At 46.7% G+C, this 21,529-nt stretch overlaps 1 protein-coding gene across 3 annotated transcripts in view; it reads left to right on the top strand.

Moving 5' to 3' along the window:
* The window catches only part of GOLGA3 (golgin A3), a 49,241-nt gene continuing 31,574 nt past the window's right edge, over positions 3,863 to 21,529 (top strand). The window contains exons 1-4 of one of the 3 annotated variants that reach the window (XM_021073868.1): positions 3,863 to 3,972; positions 10,928 to 11,228; positions 13,288 to 13,530; positions 15,191 to 15,303. In XM_021073868.1, coding sequence (XP_020929527.1) covers positions 11,111 to 11,228; positions 13,288 to 13,530; positions 15,191 to 15,303 — 474 coding nt within the window. In that variant the 5' untranslated portion in view covers positions 3,863 to 3,972; positions 10,928 to 11,110. Of the gene's footprint in view, positions 4,200 to 10,927; positions 11,229 to 13,287; positions 13,531 to 15,190; positions 15,304 to 21,529 lie in introns of all 3 variants that reach the window. The other 2 variants (XM_021073867.1, XM_021073869.1) reach the window with 2 other exon arrangements.

Raw genomic sequence — 21,529 nt, forward strand, 5'->3', positions numbered from 1 at the left:
GGCAGCTTCCTTCCAGTCAGAAGCTGGTAAACTGGTGGCTTCCCCACCAGTTCAAACAAGTCTGTTTCTGACCAAAGAGCTGATGACCAGCCAGACCTGAGCCTCCCACTCCCTGCCAGCTACCAGCACCCACCCCACAGGCCTAGCCAGGGGACACAGGCTCCAGTGTCACCCTCAGGAAAGCAGACAGACTCCTGGGCCACACAACCCACAAGAACTTAGCCCATCTGATTGTTGGACCTCATGGTCCAGGCCTGACCCCAATGGAACCATGCCGGCTTGGGTCTCGGTTACCTGGCCTGGGAAGGCCAGCCTAGAGTGGGGTTCATAGGTCCCTGCAGAAACAAGTAAGGTGTTGAAGTTCCCTTTGTGGCTTAGTGATAAAGAACACAACTAGTATCCATGAGGATACGGGTTCCATCCCTGTCCTTGCTCAGTGGGTTAAAGATCCTGAGTTGTGGCTGTGGTATAGGCCGGCAGCTGCAGCTCCAGTTCAACCCCTAGCCTGGGAACTGCCATACATCGTGGGTGAGGCCCTAATAAGGCAGAAAATAATAATAATAAATCTAAGATCTTTGGCACACAGAAAATGCTGCCCAATCTGGCCTCCGTGACTCTGTCTCCAAGTTCCCACCACTCCCTGGCCTATGACCTGCCAAACAGTACTTACTAAGAGATGAGTGCAGTGCTTCGAATAGCCTGCATGACATACAGCCCACCAAAACTGAATAAAAAAAAATAATTTGGCAGTTCCCACTGGGGCGCAGCAGAAATGAATCTGACTAGTATCCATGGGGATGCGGGTTTGATCCCAGGCCTCACTCAGTGGGTCAGGGATCCAGTGTTGCTGTGAGGTGTGGTGTAGGTTGCAGACGTGGCTCAGATCCTATGTTGCTGTAGCTACAGCAGCTGCAGCTCCAATTCAACCCCTAGCCTGGGAACTTATGCCTTTGGTGCAGCTCTTTAAAAGAAAAAAAAGATAATTTGAACAGACCAATAACTAGAAATGAAACTCTACAAGCAAAAGTCCAGGACAGGATGGCTTCATAGGCAAATTCTACCAAACATTAAAAAAAAAATTATACCTATCCTTCTTATTTGTTTATTTTTTTTCTAGGGCCGCATCCGTGGCATATGGAGGTTCCCAGGCTAGGGGTCTAATCAGAGCTGAAGCTGCTGGCCTACACCACAGCTCACAGCAATGCTGGATTCTTAACCCACTGCACGAGGGCAGGGATTGAACCCACAACCTCATGGTTCCTAGTAAGATTTGTTAACCACTAAGCCATGATGGGAATTACTACTTATCTTTACTAAACTCTGCCAAAAGATTGAAGAGGAACACTCCCAAAGATATTCTATGAAGCGACCATCACCCTCATACCGAAATCAGACAAGGATTCTACCAAAAAAATTACAGGCCAATATCTTTGATGAATATAGATATGGAGTTCCTGCTGTGGTGCAGTGGGTTAAAGATCCAGTATTCCTGCAGCTATGGAATGGGCTGTAGATATGGCCTTGGATTCAATCCCTGGCTCAGGAACTTCCATATGCTGAGGGTGTGGCCAAAAAAGAAACAAAACATATAGGTGCAAAAGTTCTCAACAAAATTTTAGCAAACTGAATCTAAAAACACATAAAAAAGATCATAAAACATGACCAAGAGACTTATTCCAAGTTCATAAGGATGGTTCAACATAAGCAAATCAGTGTAATACACATTAACAAAAGAAAAGTCAAAAACCACAAGATTGTCTAAATAAATGCAGAAAAAGCTTTAAGATTCAAAATCCAGACGTTCCCATCGTAGCTCATTGGAAACCAGTCTGACTAGTATCCATGACATAGGTTTGATCCCTGGGCTCACTCAGTGGGTTAAGGACCTGGCGTTGCCATGAGCTGTGGTGTAGGTCGCAGACAAGGCTCAGATCTGGTGTTGCTGTGGCTGTGGTGTAGGCCAGTGGCTACAGCTCTGATTCAACTCCTAGCCTGGGAAACTCTATGTGGATACAAGTCGGATTCTTAACCCGCTGAACCACAACGGGAACTCCACCCTGCTCTTTTCTCTTCTTAACTCATCACACCCTGTCTTGTATTTCTATGTTTGTTATCTGACTCTACAATAGAAGGTAAGTTCTGTGACAGTAGTGATTATATGTGGCATCAAAAATGGTACTTGGGAGTTCCCGTCGTGGCGCAGTGGTTAACGAATCCGACTAGGAACCATGAGGTTGCGGGTTCGGTCCCTGCCCTTGCTCAGTGGGTTAACGATCCGGCGTTGCCGTGAGCTGTGGTGTAGGTTGCAGACGTGGCTCGGATCCCGTGTGGCTGTGGCTCTGGCGTAGGCTGGCAGCTACAGCTCCAATTGGACCCCTAGCCTGGGAACCTCCATATGCCACGGGAGCAGCCCAAGAAATGGCAAAAAGACAAAAACAAACAAACAAACAAACAAACAAACAAACAAAAAAACCAAAAAAAAAAAACCCAAAAAGAACTACTTGTAAAAAAAAAAAATAGTACTTGGCATACATGGGCCACAGTGAATTGGAAGGAGGGAGGGAGGGAAGGAAGGTAGGAAGGAAAGAAGAAAGGTGGGTTGGCTAGTGGATAACAAAACAGGGTATATCTAAATAAGTATTATGCAGCTGTGAAAGGAGCTAAGTTCTGAAACATGGTAACACACAGATGAACCTCAAAATACTATGCTAAGTAAAAGAGAAGGCAGTCACAAAAGGCCACATGGTGTGAGATTTTATTTATATGAAATGTACAGAATAGGCCAATCAATAGAGAAAGAAAACAGATTAGTGGTTGTCAGGGGCTGGTGGAGGGGAACAGAGTGTATATGGACAAGAGGGATCCTTGGAGCTATCAAAGTGTTCTACAACAAACTGCAATAGATCCAGCTTCAACTAAATGGATTAAGCTCAGTGTTATTTACTAAAATTTAGTAAGTGTAACTGAACTTACTTTAAAAATCATTGAACTGAACACATAAAATGGGCTAATTATATTGTATACACATAATACCTTAATAATAAATAATAATAATAAAAATAAGGAGTTCCTGCTGTGGCACAATGGGATTGGCAGTGTCTCTGCTACTCTGGGACATAGGTTCAATCCCTGGCCTGGCATGGTTGGTTAAGCTGTGGGTTGCCACAGGTGTGGCATAGGTGGTAACTTTGGCTTGGATCTGATCTCTGGCTGCGGAACTTCTTATGCTGAGGGTCTGCCAAAATGAAAAAAAGAATAAAGTGGGAGGAATCTTCCACCCCATATTGTGGCTTGCTGTAAAGCTATTTTGGTGAAGACTGTGGTGTTACAAGAAGGCATGGAGATCAATGGACCAGGGCAGAGAACCCAGAAACATTCAACAAACAGCCAACTGATTTTTTTTTTTTTTTGGCTTTGCCCACAGCACGTGGAAGTTTCTGGGCCAGGGAAGGAACCCGTGCCATAGCAGGGACCCAAGCCGCTGCAGTGACAACGCCAGATCCTTAACCCACCGTGCCACAAGAGAACTCCTTTGTGTTCTTTACCTAAACCCTAAAAGCCCTTCACCTAAACCTCATGCCTATGCCAACAATGTTTTTTTTAAAGATAAAACACTGCTACCGCCCCAAAGCAGGAGTCACTTTTGCACTGGTACCTGAAAGATAAGTGAGGACTGGCGCGGTGGAAGGTTGGTGCTCAGGGGCGACGAACAGGTGCCAGAGCCACAACTCTGCACCTCACAGACCCCACCCCCGCGTGCTTACTAGCCAACCCCCAACGAGGTAGGGGCGGGGTGGAATGGCTACGCCGACACCCTGACAGCTAGGGCGGGGCGGGGACCAGAGCCTGGCCACGCCACTTCCGCCGGAAGCTCAATTGTCCGGCTTCCTGTCGGAGTTGGTCCGGCCAGTCCCGAAGCTACTTTTTAACAAGGGAAGGTGCTCCAAATTCGCTTCCTGAAGTCCGTCTCAGGCGAGTTTCGACTAGGCTGGATTCCAGCCCTGCGGCCGGAGCATTCGGGGCCCGAGGGCAGCTGCTGGCTAACAGAAGAGGGCTTTCTCTCTTCCGGAACGGAGACAGCGCACGCAGGCTTCCGGGGGGTCATTTTCCGTCGCCGCGCCGTGCTCCGCCCCCCGCGCAGCCACGTCTCAGCCAGAGCAGCCGGGCCGGGCGTTCGCCGCGGCTTCCGCAGCGCAGGGGTGAGGGTCGTGGGGCGGTGCCTGGGCAGAGGCTTGGGCTGGGGAAGGCGTGGGGAACAGGAGGACAGCGGTTGGGTCGGGGCCAGGGACAGGCGAAGGGCGGCTGGGCTTTGGGCGCACGCGAAGGGCCGGCCAAGGCTCCACCTGGAGCGGCAACGCCCCGCGCTAGTCCGGCTCCTCACCGTTGGTAGCCTCTGGGCCTAGAAGCTGCACTGTGCAGCTGTTAGCGGAACCGGCCTCATAAATATCCCAACATTCGCGTTCTTCCGTAGTGCTGTCCACGCGCGCCGGGGAGTAATTTGTTCAGAGGTTCCCACGGCTGCTGTTGGAGCTGCAGAGAAACATCTCTTGTCCTTGTGTAGAAGTTCTGTCAAGATGACAGGCGTGACATGGTGTCCGGTGGTTAGTGTGAAGCCTGGTTTAAAGAATCCGTGTGTGCTCTGCTCTCTCTCCACCTCGAGTCCATCTCATTTCTGGGTGTTTCACCAGAATGTGTTTCATAGCGGTGTTTTCATCAGTGTAGTGATAATTTCCAGAGGGAGTGGGACCAGGCGTCGTCTCTAGTATGATGCAGGTGAACAGCTCGACCTTCATTCAACAGCTCTTTGCTGAGTGTCGGTCGTGCCCGGCACTGTTCACTGTAGATCCTGGGTGATAGGATTGGAGTCGTGTCAGGGCCTCACTGAGCTCGCGCTGTAGTGGAGGGATACAGACAGTAAATGAAGCCATTTCTGAGAGAGTATTGCGTGGTGCTTGGGCCAGATCTATAAGAAGGTCTTGGGGGAGGTGACTTTTGAGTCAAAGCCTCTATGACAAGAAACTAGCCATGCAAACATGCGATAAGACTGTTTCAGGCAAGATGACCAAGTGTGAAGCCCTGAGGGAGGAGTAAATTGGTGTTTTTTTAGATACAGTATGGCAAGCGTGTAATGAAAAAGGAAGAAAGTGAGAGGGGACAAGGATGCAATGTAGGAAGGGGCTAGACGGTATGCAGCTTCCTAGTTCGTGGTAAGAGGCTTAGATTTTATTGTCAGTGTGATTGAAAACCACTGGGACATTGTAAGCCATTTACTGGGGACTCATGGTTTTTTTTTTAACATTTTAAATTATCCCTTAAATATTGCAAACATTACTGGAGTGATAGCTTTCAGTTGCAGTGCACCTCGAATGGTAAGAAAAGGAAATAAAAATCATATGACATAACTCAAATTCAGAAGTAGTCTTTTTTATTTTTTTTAAGCCAGTTGCCTTAAGCAGCAGTGTGCTTTTTTAACTTGCAATGTTAGTTTCAGATGTAAAACATAGTAATTTGATATAAATACTGGCTGTATTCTCTGTGCTGTACATTACATTCTTGTAACTTATTTATTTAATTATTTTTATTTTTTTTTGGCTATACTTCCCAGGCTAGGGATCAAACCCTCACCACAGCAGTGACAATGCTGGATCCTTATCCTGCTGAGCCACCAGGGAAATCCAGGTTTTAATCATTTATTTACTGAAGTTCCCACTGTGGCACGGTGGGTTAATGATCTGGCTCATCTCAGTGGAGGTGATGGATCAATCCCTGGCCCAGTGCAATGGGTTAAGGATCCTAAGTTGCTGCAGCTGTGGTGTAGGTCACACCTCTGGCTTGGATTCACTCCCTGCCTCGGGAACTTCCGTGTGCCAAGGGTGTGTCTAAAAAAAAAAAAAAAAACAAAATTCTTTAAAAATTTAAAAAATTTATTTATTTTATACCTAGTAGTTTGTACCTCTTAATCCCCTTCACCTACTTTGCCCCTTCTCCTTCCCTTCTCCAGTGACCACTAGTTTATTCTCCGTATCTGTGAGTCTGTTTGTTTTAATATTTGTTCATGTGTTTTATCGTTCAGATTCCACATATAAGTGATAACATACAGTATTTGACTTTCTCTGACTTATTTCACTAACATGATACCCCCTAGGAGTTCCCACTGTGGTGCGATGGGATGGGTGGCATTTTGGGAGTGCTGGGACTCAGGTTCAATCTTCTGCGCAGCACAGTGGATTGGTGATCGGTGTTATTGCACCTGTGGCTTGGGTCACAACTGTGGCTTGGATCTGATTCTTGACCCAGGAACTCCACATGCCTTGGGGCGGCCAAAAAAAGAAAACAACAAAAATAAAATCATAATATCCTCCAGGTCCATTCATGTTGTCACAAATGGCAAAATTTTATTTGTTTATTTTACCTGCACCCGTGACATGTGCAGGTTCCCAGGACAGGGATCAAATCTGCACCACAGCAACGACCCCAGCCACTGCAGTGATGGTGCCAGATCCTTAACCTGCTGTGCTACAAGGAAACTCCCAAACAGTGCGCTTTCTTAAATGAGAAAATCTTTGACTTTTAGCTATTGATTTTGACAAGCAACAATTAAAGGGAAAATAACACTAAATAGCTGCCATTTATTGAAGACACAGGACGTGTGTCTTATTGCACTTAATCCTAGCACAGATTTTTTATTTATTTTTTCATCATCGTACTGATGAGGTCACCAGCTAGGAAATCTGCCCCTCAGCTCATAGCTGAAGGTGGAGGACTCAGGACCTAAAGCCAAGATGTGTGATGTCTGAGTCTGTCCTTTACATTATATGATGACAGCAGGCTTTCTGGGCTTTCACTTTGGCTATGCTCTGTTTCTAATCGCCGATAGGGACATCTTAAATAAGATGGGCTAGATGGAGCTGTTCATGTGCAACTGCCAGATCCATGTAATCCGCCGTCTGGGGGAAGCTGGAATCACCTGGATGTTAGGATGGTGCTGCTCCTTCTGAAGTCTCCTGACGTCAGACAGTGGTGAACCTAGAGTTAGAAACACTCTGAGGTTCTAAGTGATGGCTGTGCCCCGTCTCTTCCCTCTGGGAAACACAGCAGAGTGCAGGCAGTCAAAAGTGGTACTGTGATTGGACTAGTTCTTTTTTTCAACTACAGAGTGGAGTGCATGTAAGTAATCACAGCTTCCTTGTTCTGTGCTCCCAGCTGTCTGACCCTCCTTGTCCTGTTTTTGTCGGCAGACTGAGATAATGAGGCCCTGAGTGACTGAGTCATGCTAAGGAAAGTTCATATGAGCTTGAGGGGAGACAGAGAATACCCATTTATATGTGTGAGGAGAAGTGTCTTTTCACTAGAGGCTGTGACTTCTGCCTCTGTGGCTTCAGGAAGCACTGCATGTGAACAGGAGCCACCTTCATAAGTTACCAAAACAAGTCACAGTCCTGGGCTCGAATCCTTGGCTGCACCTTCCATCTCTGGAGGGGGTAGGGTTCCTTGGGAATCAGAGACTTCTTGTTTAGCAAGAAATCCAAGTGAAAAAAAAGGGAATGTGCAAAAATGGAACAAGCAGAGTGAGTGATGGCATTGGGCTCAAATAGCCTGGTGCATTTCTCTCTGTCTGTGGCATGCCACCATCTCAGCCAGTGGTTCTCTTCCTTGCCCAGGGTTAAGGTTAGGTGTTGTCATGGCAAGATTTGGTGGCACATCCTCTGTGGCTCCTTTCCTGCCCTTTCTTCTCCGTTGGCATGTCCTGTCTTTAGTAGGTAAGTCCGATCCCGCTGGCTGTCCTGCTTTTCCTTCTCGGCCAGGTGACACTGCTCCTCTGGGTGGTGGCCATCACAAGCTGCTCTCCCAGGGGTGATCTTTGCCCTCACTGGAACTGTGGCTTCCAACTCTTTTTAGTAGAAGTAGAGTTTTTTGATATTTGAAAAGGCATTGTGGATGCTCAAGGATGCAAATGCTGTTATCATTTTGTTTTGGAAGCACTAGCTTGATTGCAGAGAGGTGGAACATGATGGGGAGGCAAGGATTTAAGTCCGTAGCCTGTGTTGGGCACCACTCCGTGCAGGGAGTATGTGTGGGGCGGAGCCGACTTGGGGAGGTGATTATGCCTCCAAGGGTGTTAGTGAGCGTGATGGAATAGAGGGCACCCACACAGCTGCAGTGTGATATGCATGCCGGGGGTGTCGTGAGGGCAGAAGGGAGTGGGCCAGGAAGAGGCTTGTGAGCAGTGTCCCATGGTAGACGTGGACGGATCCACAGGGATTTGCCTGGTACTCAAGGGGAGAAAGGCACCGTCACAGAGTCCAGGCTTCTGCCTGAAAAGCACTGACCTGTCTTTGTTACCCCCTCAGGCATCTTAGGGAGCATGGTGGAAATTTCGTTTAGACATCTTCACCTGCACCCCCACAAGACAGAAGCAGACATTTCAAAGCAAAATGCAAACATTTCCTTTTGTTAAGGGATGTGTCAGGATGGCTAGCACATACAGTATGCGATTTGCAGTGGCAGTTGATTCTGCATTCCCACACGTCCATCTGTAGTCATCCATCCTTGAAGTGGAGCCTGTAGTGAAGGGACAGCCTGGCCCTTCTTTAGTTTTTTTGTTTTTTGGCTTTGCCTGTAACACAAAAGTTCCGAGGCCAGGGGTCGAACCTGCACCACAGCAGCAACCCAAGCCACAGCTGTGACAACACCAGATCCTTAACCAGCTGAACCACCACAGGACTCCGGCCTGCCTATCCTTTTGCTGATATGCCTTGCCTTGCTTTGCCTTGCATTGCGGGCCTATTTTCTACAGTGTCACATCCTGGCCTGGCTGTCTTACCTCCAGATGTTGCCAGGGAGTGTCTGGGACAGCAGCCATGAGGCAGGCTCAGCGAGTGTCCCTGTGGTTTTCTCTGGAGCCAGGACCTTGTGAAATGGTGATTTTCAGAGGGGCCTGGGTGGAGGTGTGCATGTGCAAGGACAGGTATGGGGCCTCCAAGGGCCCATTTGTCTACCTAGCTCATCCCTCAATCTGGTAGGTGTGTCCAGGATGGAAGAGGTTATGAGATTGAGGGCTCATTGCACATAGGATCACTTTTTGGTTGGCCTTAGTACTTCCCTTCATTTCAGACGTCATCCTCAAATATTTACATGCGCTGGGCACCATGAGCCACAGTGGCTCCCAGTGCTTTTTTTTTTTGGTCTTTTTAGGGCTGCGCCTGCGGCCCATGGAGCTTCCCAGGCTAGGGGTCAAATTGGAGCTGCAGGCCTACACCACAGCCACAGCAACATGGAATCAAGCTGCATCTTCGACCTACACCACAGCTCATGGCAATGCCAGATCCTTAACCCACTGAGCGAGGCCAGGGATCAAACTTGTGTCCTCCTGGATGCTAGTCAGATTCGTTTCCACAGAGCCACAGTGGAAACTCCCCCAGTGCTTTTTGAATGAGCTATACTGGATTTTAGTTACCCATGTTTTCACACAGTTCTATCAATGGTCCTTTCAAGTACAGACCCGAAGTGCTGGTTTTGCAGGTAATAGCACACATAGCCTTTTTACCTTCATAACAGTGTCATAGCTGGCCTGCAGGGAACCAGACTGCAGAGGAATGTGTGAGTGCCACACACTACAGAGTTCCCAAGATGGACGCTGCTGTTGCTGGTCACTCACCACTGGGTAGACCAGGTTGTGCCAGCCACCAGGGATTGCTAGTTTGTAAGTGAGAGATGGTAGGGGACTGGACAAGCAGGTGCAGTGGCCCACTGAGTGAGGGTCAGCTCCTGCTTAGGCTCTTTTTCTGAAAGGAATGTCATGTAAGTTTTAGCCCTCAAACTGTGAAATGGAACAGTACTAGGATAATATGAAACCTTATCTTAAAGGAAGCAAGTACCAACACTTCTGCAGAATGAATAATAACAGCACCCTATCTTTTGATGAGGAAATGAGCTGATAATATCCTCACTACACTTCAAAAGCAGGAGTTCCCAAGTGGTTCAGCAGGTTATAGATTGGGCATTGTCACTGCTGTAGCATGGGTTAGATCCCTGTCCTGGGAACCTCCGCATGCCACAGACGCAGCCAAAACAACAACAACAAAAGCAATAGCCAGTTGCCAAACATGGGTGAAATTTTGCTTCCTTAAACTCAGCCTGGTAGGATGGGCTAAGAGATAGCAGATCCTGTAAGAAATAAAGGCTGCATTGGGTCACTTGCTGTGAGATACTTTATCTCTGGCCCATCCCAGAGTGGCCTCTCTCCATGTGTCCTCGTCCCCCTTTCTGTGATAGCATGCAGTTTACTCCACTCCAGGAAGTGGCATTGTCCACATTGCCTGGAGCTGTGGCCAGGGTACTGTCATGCCAGGTGTCTAGGGAGAGGAGCTTGCCCTGGGTGTCCAGTACTGAAGCCACTGGCCGCATGTGGATATTTACACACAAATTATGCGGATATTTACACACAAATTAAGTTTGAAGAAGTGAAAACTCACTTCCTTAGTCACCCAAGTCCTAGCCATTGACAGAGCTTCTCTTCCTGGCAGGATAATCTTAAAGACCAGCACCAATATAGAGAACACCTTGGGGAAAGGGCCTGGGTGTGGCCGGGTCAGCATTTTATCCTCAAAATCTGGGATGCTGGAGGATTATTGGTGCTCAAGGATTATTTCTTGAATGAATAAATCTACATGTGTTTATTATGCAAATGCAAGTTTGGAACTAAATGTTAGTCTTGGAATTGTTAGTTCAAATCTGACAAACAGCTCCCTGATGGCACAGCAGGTTAAGTAAGGATCCCACATTGTCATTGCTTCGCCTCGGGTCGCTGCTGTGGCACAAGTTTAGTCCCTGGCCCCAGAACTTCCAGTGCCTTGGGAGTGGCCAAAAAAAAAAAAAATCAGACGAAGTTTCATAACAATCTTCTTTCTCTTTTTCCTCCTCTCAGGTATCATGATATTACTTGGTTTGATTTCAAGCTATCTGTGAGCCTTCAAATCCTCTCCCCAAAATGGAAAACCTAGGGTGGTCCATCCCAGGAGCTCTTGGCTGTTGCTAATGGCAGAAATCAAACTCACCAGCAGTTCCCTCACAGCCCCTGAGTGTCAGCCCAGCCTGTGTCATCCTGGCCATGGATGGTGTGGTGGCCATGCAGGATGGTCCAGAGGACAGATCCAGCAATGGCCCCGAGGCTCTCCCAAAGCCCCCAGGCTCACTGGCGCTACTGGACCAGCAGGAGGAAGCCCAGTGTAAGTTGCCAGTTACTCTGTGTGCAGTTGACATTGTGCCTTGAAACAGAATGTGGGTCAGCTTGCATTTTGGAGGAAGACTGTGGTGTTCCTAATGAACTTTTTAATTCATTCAGAGTGTGTTTTTAGTAATCAGATGAGGGTTTTTTTTCCTTAGCTGATGCCAACTTTGAACCAGGCACCACGTGTGTTAAACAGGATAGGAGCCACCCCACTTTGCTGCTCCAGCAGGACAGAGCAGCGTTGTTTAGCCTTGAGGCTTCTGTAGGTCTTCACTGACACATTATTGTTCCCTACCTAATGTTCTACCTTTCTTGGTTGGTTGCCAGAATTTTGCTCACTGGCGTCCAAAAATGGTCCACTGGTGATCTGAGGATGATTGGATCCTCTTTGCACCTTTGACAAGTTATTTGTGCATCAGAAGTACAGGGTGAATTAGTCTCTCTGTTTTCATGCCCCTTCCTGGTCAGTGTGTGCTTGAAAACCAGAGCGTGTACATGTTCTGATTTCCTAGCAGAAACTGCATTCCTGTTCTTCTAAAACAATGCTCAAGCACCTAAAGTGGCTTTGCTGGTTGTCTGGTTGCCAGGCGAGCCCAGTGTGCTCAGGCCAAGACCAAGGGCTCTGCACTGGAATAGCTCCAGACCTGCCACTAAGAGCCGTGAGCCCTGAGGCAAGAGCCTCAGTTTAGCTCAGTCTCACTCTCCGCTTGAGAAAATGGGCAGATCTGCCTTTGTCTTAGGATAGTTCTGAGGCTGAAAGATGTGGCCTCTGTCAAATGTAGGCACGTGGACAGCACCCAGAAAGTGATGCTGACCATGTAGGTGACATCACAGTTACTTGTTTACCCATAATTAGGCTTGTGTTTGGAAATAATCAAGTCTTATGCTTTTTTGGCCCTTCTTTTAGATTTTTTTTTTTTAGAGTCCAATAGAATGCTCAAAAAAATTCCCTTGTTATGTAAACAGGAAGGTTTAGAGACTCTCCCAGATCTTTAAGCCCATGAGAAAGTGGTATTTAGGCCCTGATTAACTTACATTTGAAACGCAACATCTCCTCCCCTCCAGCAGTGGGGCTAGAGGGCTGTTTGTGTAAGAGAACAGGGGGTCATGTCAGGTCCCATCTGGCTCTGCTGCGTGTCTGGGGTACCCTGTTATATTCTGGTTTGCCTTTCAGGGTGGCCTGACAATAAGCAGCCGTATAGTTGGGATTCACATTTTAAGTGACAGAAACCTAGTTTAAATTTGCTTGGGCACAAAGGGAATTTCCTAGATGCAGCCTGAGTACGTCATGAGGTCCGAGTGCTGCTGACCCCAAGAGAAGGTGGGGCATCGACATGCTTGGGAACCCCTGGAATTCACCCGAAGTTCTTTGACTTGGTTCTTTGACTGCTGACAGGCTGGCCCATTGGTGGCCTTTCTTCCTTGTTTGCTTTTGATAGAGAAATAGGTTTCAGTTACTGTATAAACATGTCTGTAATGTTAGTGGAGGAAGCTGAGCTTGATACGTGGGCAAGTAGTCATCACTGGTTTGTCAGTCAGAAGCACAAACTCTGGGTTCTGAACTCAGCTTTGCCGTAATTATTCAGATCAGCTATTCTAACTCTGCCTTTGATTTCTTGTTTTGGAGGATAAACTTAAGTTTTGAAATCAGCCCTTTGTAAATGGGAGGCTGTGATACTGGTTGGCACTGCTGTTAACCTGCCTGTGAGAAACATCGTCAGCTCTGTTTTAAGCATTTGTGGGAGGTTTTTTGCTATTTTTTTTTTTTTTAAACAGACTCATAAGATTTCTCACCAGTTTCGTTAAAATGAAAAGGAAACACTCCTGCTTGCATTCTTGGGTGGAGAGTGAGGAGGGCCTTCCACAGATGAGGGGTCAGGCTCTGTGAGGCCGAGTAACTTGTCCCACATCGCCCACTTGCAGAAGGGAACCAGCTCCTCTCTGAGCAAACAGAGGCTGTGGGGAGTGTCCATGTGTCTGGATTCAGCTGTATGTCTGAAAAATGACTTTATCTCATTGTTAAAAACCATGACAGCCCAGCACATCATCTTTTCTAGGCACCAATGTCGAGGTAAACAGAGCATCAGATGAAGGCGGAAGCCAAGGGGACACCTGTCAGAATGGGCCGATGCCACAGTTCCCAGACCCTCCATCGTCAGTGGGTCCTGACGCCTCTCCAGGTGTGGCTGGTTTCCATGACAACCTAAGGAAGTCTCAGGGGACTAGTGCTGAGGGCAGTGGTAGAAAAGAAGCTTTGCAGTCCCTGAGACTCAGTCTTCCTATGCAAGAAACGCAACTGTGTAAGCATCTTCCTGCTGGGCTATTCCCACCCTCCCCTTCCTGCCTCCCCGGGCCCTTGTCACTCACCATGCTTGAGGCCCAGGTGTAAAGGGCCTGTGCGTGTATATGTTTTGTCTCCCTGGCTAGTGAGCAAGTAGCCAGTGAGGAATTGATCCCAATAAGCTTTTTTTTTTTTTTTTTTTTTTTTTGCTTTTTTGGGCCACACCTGAGGCATATAGAAAGAAGTTCCGGACTAGGGGTTGAATCAGAGCTACAACTTCAGCCTGCACCACAGCCACACCAGATCCGACCTGCATCTGCGACCTATGACACAGCTTGGGCAACACTGATCCTTAACCCACTGGGCAAGGCCAGGGATTGAACCCACATCCTCATGGATACTAGTTGGATTCTTAAGCCACAATGGGAACTCCTCAACAGGCTTTTTTATGAGTTACTTTCATGAACATTTATTTTCTGCTGAACCTTGTGGATTTGGGGGTGAACTGGCAGCCTGTAGAAACCTCTAGGCATTTTTCTTTTCTTCTCCTTTCTTTTAACCCCCTCTGGCCACTTCCGAGGCATGCCAAAGTTCCCAGGCCAGGGGTCGAACCCAAGCTGCTTGCAGTGACAACGCCAGATCCTTAACCCACTGCACCTCCAGGGGACTCTGAGTTTTAGATATTTTAAATTCTGTTACTAGCTAAAAAGTTGTCACAGTAGTTCTCCTCCTGTCTTTGAGCAACAGGCCCCTTGTCTGGAGCCGCCTGGGACAAGAGGCTGAGGTAACCAGTCCGGGCTTCTGGGGACACAGCTTGGCCTTTACCCAGCATGGTGTCTGAGCACCACTGGCATGAGTTCTCTTTATTTTCCAAAAGCTCAGTACATCATAATGCACTGCTGCAGAAGTTCAGATTAGTTGTGGAGGGAATCACAACCCCAGGTGTAACTGTGTAAAGGAGGCTCATTCGTGCTCCCCGCCCCTGCCTCCCATCAAGACTGATTTTCATGTTCCCCTGGACTGTCAGGGAGCAGGCCTAGAGCGTGGTGAGAGCCCTGGGCTGCTCACACAGGCACTCAGATTTGGTTATTTGGTTCCTAAAAGGCACAAAATGCCTGTGTCCTGTTCTACCAGCTGGAAGTTGCAGGGAGTGATATGCTGGTGGCGTGAGCACAACCCTGGGCCTGGCCACTGTGTCTGCCACCAGGCAGGTCCTATCTGTGGTAGGTGTCCAAGGCTCACAGTTTATAATCTCCACGTGGAATCAGTCCTTTCCAACTAGACGGCTGTGTGTCTAGAAGCCAAATCATGTCAGTACTAAAATGCAAGACAGGAATTCCCGTCGTGGTGCAGTGGAAATGAATCCAATTAGGAACTATGAGGTTTCAGGTTCTATCCCTTGCCTTGCTCAGTGGGTTAAGAATTTGGCATTGCCCTGAGCTGTGGTGTAGGTTGCAGACACAGCTCGGATCCCACATTGCTGTGGCTGTGGTGTAGGCCCATGGCTACAGCTCCGATTGGATCCCTAGCCTGGGATCTTCTATATGCTGTGGGTTCGGCCATAAAAAAAATAAATACATAAAAATAAATAAAATGCAAAACAGCCAAGTTGCTGTTCTGATTTGTCCTCTGTACCATGGTGCATTGTGAATTTCTAAATGGCCATTTCCCCACCACAGGCTCAACAGAGGCCTCACTGCCCCTGGAGAAGGAGGAGCAGGTCCGACTTCAGGCCCGGAAACGGCTGGAAGAACAGCTCAAGCAGTACAGGGTGAAGCGCCAGCAGGAAAGAGTGAGTCTCCCACTTTCGAACAAGCTCATGGAAAACGTCATGCGTGAAAAACAATCATTAATTGGGCATGATTTATTTCTCTCTGCTGGGAAGGGCTTTGTGCCTCTCTGGAAAGATCATTTTTCTCATGTAGTTCCCCCGCTTTGGGGAGAGTCCACAGGGCTCTGTTTCCTGTTCCCTCTGGTCCTTCTTCCCTTGAAACAAGCATATTTTATTTCTCAGTCCCCATGAGAGAAGAAGAGATGGCAGATACAGTACAGTTGCTCTCTGAACTTGAGCAGTTAGTGCTGGGTTTCATTTGTTTATTGTGTAAGTGTTATAGTTTCTACTGAATGGTGTTAAGATATGTGCCATGTCACACACATGGATAAGTACGCCCACATGCTATCCCAAAATCAGTTTTATTCAGGTGTGAAACTCTCATTAGGATGCTAATGAAAGCAGCCTTTTTAATCACATCAAGTGACTCTAGGAAAGGGGAGTAGGAATGTTCATTTCACTCTTCTTCCAGCTTCCCTATGGACTTGAAAATTTTCAAATTAAAAGAATTTAACTCTAGGAGTTCCCGTCATGGCTCAGTGGTTAACGAAACTGACTATGAACCATGAGGTTGCGGGTTTGATCCCTGGCCTTGCTCAGTGGGTTAAGGATCTGGCGTTGCCGTGAGCTGTGGTGTAGGTTGAAGACATGGCTCGGATCCCATGTTGCTGTGGCTCTGGAGTAGGCTGGCGGCTACAGCTCCACCTCCATATGCCGAGGGAGCGGCCCTAAAAATAGCAAAAAAAAAAAAAAGAATTTGATTCTAACTTAAAAAAAAAAAAGCCCACTTTCGATGAATGACTTAGTAGTGACAAGTCCTCATCAGGGTTGGCTGTTTGTTTTCCCAAGAGAGAACCTTGGCTTCTCGAGTGTCACTGCTCCGAAGCCAACATAAATGGACTGGAAGGTCCAGCACCAGGCTCTGAGCCAACAGAAGCTCCCGCCCGGTCTGTCCAGATGGATTGCCAGAAGAATTTACAATGATAGCCGGTAGTCAGTCATTATATGTGCCGGGCACTGTGTTAAGTTCCCCACACGTTTTATGCTGAGGCTCAGATGGGTAAGGAACTTGCTGGAGGTCACTCAGCTGTAACCTAGCAGAGCCAAGAAACAGACCAGACAGTGTCCCTTTGCCACAGCCTGTCCCCGGCCTGCCTGCCAAAGGCTTTAAGGACAAGTTCAAAGTTCTATTTGCCTCTCTTTTTCTTTTTCTTTTTAGGGCTGCTCTTGCAGCGCAGCATATGGAGGTTCCCAGGCTAGGGGCTGAATCAACTATAGCTGCCAGCCTACACCACAGCCACAGCAACATAGAATTTGAGTTGCGTCTGTGAGCTACACCACAGCTCACAGCAATTCCGGTTCCTTAACCCACTGAGTGAGGCCAGGGATGGAACCCATGTCCTTGTGGCTGCTAGTCAGATTCATTTCCGCTGAGCCATAACGGGAAATCCTGTCTGGCTCTTCCAACATTAGGCAACGAATGTGTCAGGAGTTCAGTGTGAAATTTATCATTTCCCTGGTTTTTTTTTTTTTTTTTTTTTTTTTTTTTTGTCTTTTTGGGGGCCACACCCGTGGCATATGAAGGTTCCAGGCCAGGGGTCTAATTGGAGCTGTAGCCGCAGCAGTACCGGATCCGAGCTGAATCTTGCACCTGCACCACAGCTCGAGGCAATGCTGGATCCTTAACCCACTGAGCGAGGCCAGGGATTGAACCCGAAACCTCATGGTTCCTAGTAGGATTCATTTCTGCTGCGCCACAGTGGGAACTCCTCATTTCCCAATTTTAATCATTTTGTGTATGTGTGTGTGTATATCAAACCTTAGCTTCAGTAGGAAAACTTCTCTCAAGCTGATGGACTCTTCGCCCGCTGCTCTGACCAACTTGACAATCCTGCCTGCCCACCTGCCCCCTGACCCCCACCCCCTGCTGCCCCACTGAGGAAGACAGGAAGATGTCAGGGACTTTGATCCCCACCTGTCCCTTACTCCAGAGACCCTCAGGCAGGACCAGCCAGGGCAGAGTGCAACCTGGAAAGTGCCATCCTCATGCAGATCAGCATCCGGTTCAGGCCTCCCCATAACCCGGGGAAGCTCAGGGCTGAAGTGGTCACGAGGGTCGAGGTGCCAGCAGCCAAGTTGAGGCTTGAACCTGCCTAAATGCAGAGCCATGCTCCCTATTGCGAGGCTTGTGACGAGTCAGCGTGGCCTGTTGGTTTATAGAACCGTACAGGATAACCGCGTGAAGCTTTGTGTAAGAGCACAGGTTAGTTCAAATGGGAAACTTTGCTGATGGAACCCATTATAATGGTTGTCCCACATGAAAAGAATCAGGAGCATCTCAATAGGTGCGGAAGAGGTAGCTGATAAAATTCAGAACTTTTGATTCAAAAATACAAACAAAAACAAACCAGGAGTAGAAGCACATTTCTTTAGGAATGTAGTTCACACCTCATACCTAAATGGTATAGACTTTTTTTTTTAATTGTTTGTCTTTTTAGGGCCACACCTGAGGCATATGAAGGTTCCCAGGCTAGGGGTCAAATCAGAGCTGTAGCTGCTGGCCTACACCGCAGCCATAGCAATGCCAGATCCGAGCCGAATCTGCAACCTACACCTCGGCTTATGGCAACGCTAGATCCTTAACCCACTGAGTGAGGCCAGGCATCCGAATCCTCATGGATTCTAGTCAGATTCATTTCCACTCAGCCACGACGGGAACTCCTAAATGGTATAGGCTATGAATAAAAGCCCTTCCTTGTTCATAGTCTGATAAATGTCCTGAGAACATCTCTGTCTGTGCCTTCACGTGGAGGGGATGATAGTTTTTATGCAGGAGGAGCACCTTCTCTGTGCTGTTTTTTTTTTTTTTTTTTTTTTTTTTTTTTTTTTTGTATTTTTAGGGCCACACCCAAGGCATATGGAAGCTCCTGGGCTGGGGGTCGAATCGCAGCTGCTGCTGCCGGCCTACATCAGCTGGAATACAGAAATGCTGAATCCAAGCCTCATCTGTGACCTACACCACACCTCACAGAACTCCAGGTCCTTAACCCCCTGAGTGTGGTCAGGGATTGAACCTGCTTCCTCATGCATACTAGTCAGGTTCGTTACCACTGGGCCACTTGATTTGACCTTTCCCACTAACCTGTCCTGAGTTATTGGGTAGAGGTTTTTTGTATCTGTTAGTTGATGTGTATTGCCCTCCAAATAGAGTAGACTAGTTTTTCATTCTGGTTAGCAGCATGTAGGACTGCTAACTTTCTCATCCTTGGCAGAATTAGAAATAACAAAAATTGAATTTTTGTCCTCCAATAGCTGAAAGAAACAACTTCCTAACAGGAAGTATTTATGGATTGGCTGTTTGGGTGTCTGGCAGTCTTTGTCCATTTTTCTCTTAGTGTCTTTTTCCTCTGGAGGTGCCATATATAAGGAAATTATCCCTTTTTAGTTAGCATTTACATTTTTTTTAGTTTTTATTTTTTGATTTTTAAATTTTATTTTTTAATTTTTGAAAAATTTTTGACTGCACCTGTGGCATGTGTAAGTTCTTGAACCAGGGATCAAACCCACACCATAGCAGTGACCCAAATGACATTCAGTGTTGACTGGATCCTTAACCCACTGAGCCACCAGGGAAGTCCCCCTTTGGTATTTTTGCAAATAATTTTTTCTCAGTTTGCCATGTCTTTTGACTTCTGGCATATTTTTTGCTGCACATCAGTTTTGAAATGTTTACAGTCAAAATTTTCAGTCTTTGCTGTTACTTCTTTTGGCTTTACTTCATATTTAAGAGGAGCTCCCTGTTTGAAGGATATAAACAAATTCACCCATGTTTTTTCTTATATAAAAAATAAGAGCCAGTATAAAAAGTATTAAAAAGTTTTGGTTTTGACTGTGAAAATTGACTCTGTTTGAAATGTTTTGAATGAAAGCAAGAGATAGGAATGACCCTCTTTGTGGACAGCTGGTCACTTGTCTCAAATTGCTTATTTTGTATCTGCCTTCTCCCCACTGGTTGGAATACTCCCTTATCGTGGTGCTTCATAAATACCTATAGACCCCACCTCATTCTCGTACCACTTCCTGGGCTGAGTTCTGTGTCATCAGCCTTTGTGCTGCTTTTCTAGTTCTCAGTGAATCTAACCATGGCAGCTTTCTAGTGTGTGTTACCATCCGGGAGGCCTGGTCAGTCCACTGCCCCACTCTCACTCCTCCTCACTGTTCCTGGTTCATTGTCCTTCTGGTTGTATCCTAGCATCATTTCAAGACACTCAGCCTCTACCTTGTCCCTTGCTGCTTTGGGATTGCATTGACTTTTTAGAATAACATAGAGTTTAAGATTAACCTGTAAGAGAGAGGCATGGTGATTTAGCACCAAGGAACTCTGTCTTCCTTCATTCCTAGACTCATTCAAGGCCCCTTGGGAAATTCTAGCTAACATGATGATATAAGAAAAAGAATTAAGAAGTATAAATATTGAAAAAGAGGAGAAGTGGTATTGTTTATCTAGTCACTTATGATGGAGCATGATAATGTGAGAAAAGGGAATGTATATGTATATGTGTGACTGGGTCACCTTGCTGTAGAGTGTAAAATTGACAGAACATTGTAAACCAGCAATAATGGAAAAAAAGAAAAATCATTTAAGATGTTTAAAAAAAAGAAATGGTATTACTATTTGCAGGTGTTTTTCTCAAGGAAAACTCTGGAGAACCAACTAAAAAACTGCTGTTATAAACGTTTACAAATGTAAAGTTATTAAAATAATTGGGGTTCAGAAAATTATGAGTTTAAAGTAAAAATATGAGGGAGTTTTCATCATGGCTCAGTGGTTAACGAATCTGACTAGGAACCATGAGGTTGTGGGTTCGATTCCTGGTCTTGCTCAGTGGGTTAAAGGATCCGACGTTGCCGTGAGCTGTGGTGTAGGTCACAGACGCGGCTCAGATCCCGTGTTGCTGTGGCTCTGGCGTAGGCCGGTGGCTACAGCTCTGATTCGACCCCTAGCCTGGGAACCTCCACATGCCGCGGAAGCGGCCCTAGAAAAGGCAAAAAGATAAAAAAAGAAAAAAAAAGAAAATTACTGGGAGAAGACAATATTTATAATATCAACAGAATGATAAAGTGTTTAAGTATTAAGTTAAAATGGCTACAGAAATTCAAGAACTTAGTTCTAGGGCATATAGCCAGGCTGTGGATCAAAATGGCAACAAATGTGGGTTAGAATTTAGATGCCCATAACTTCCTCTGTGAGGAACATGCAAGCAGATATGAATAAATGGAGGGAAATAGCTCATTATTCCCTCAGTAATTTAAGGCAGTTTTTTTTTTTTTTTTAAGGCTGCGCCAGCGACATATGGAAGTTCCCAGGCAAGGGGTTGAATCTGATCTGCAGCTGTGGACCTGCATCTCACCTGTGGCAATCCTGGTTCCTTTAACCACTGTGCTGGGCTGGGGGGGGTCAAACTTGATCCTCCATAGCAACCTGAGTCGCTGCAGTCAGATTCTTTCTTTTCTTTTCTTTCTTTCTTTCTTTTTTTTTGGGGGGGGGGGTGTCTTTTTAGAGTCACACCTATGGCATATGGAAGTTCGCAGCTTAGGGGTTGAATTGGAGCTGCAGCTCCCGACCTACACCATAGCCATAACAATGAGGGATCCGAGGTATGACATCCATCACAGCTCACGGCAATGCCGGATCGTTAACCCACTGAGCGAGGCCAGGGATTGAACCTGCATCCTCATGGATACTAGTTGGGTTCATTACTGCTGAGCTACAATAGGAAGTCGTACAATCCAGATTCTTAACCTATTATGCTACAGAGGAGCTCCAAATTCAAGGCAGCTGTAATTCAATGGAACTTCTAAAGTTTTATTGAAGTATAGTTGACTTACGATATTGTAATAATTTCTACTGTACAACAAAATGATTCAGTTACACATATACCTGTCTATTCTCTCAGGTTCTTTTCCCATGTAGGTTATCGCAGAATAGTGGGTAGAGTTCCCTGTGCTATAAACCAGGTCCCGACTGGCCAATCATTCCATATATCACAGTGTGCATATACCAGTCCCCCCCACCCCAAGCTGTCCCTTCCTCCAGCCTGTCCCCTTTGGTAACCATAAGTCTCCAACAGAACCTTTTTTAACTTGAAGAAAAATTTCGAGTTTATTTAAAAGAAAAAGTATGGAA

The sequence above is a fragment of the Sus scrofa genome, chromosome 14, assembly GCF_000003025.6.
Source record: "Sus scrofa isolate TJ Tabasco breed Duroc chromosome 14, Sscrofa11.1, whole genome shotgun sequence".
In the NCBI taxonomy this organism is placed as follows: domain Eukaryota; kingdom Metazoa; phylum Chordata; class Mammalia; order Artiodactyla; family Suidae; genus Sus; species Sus scrofa.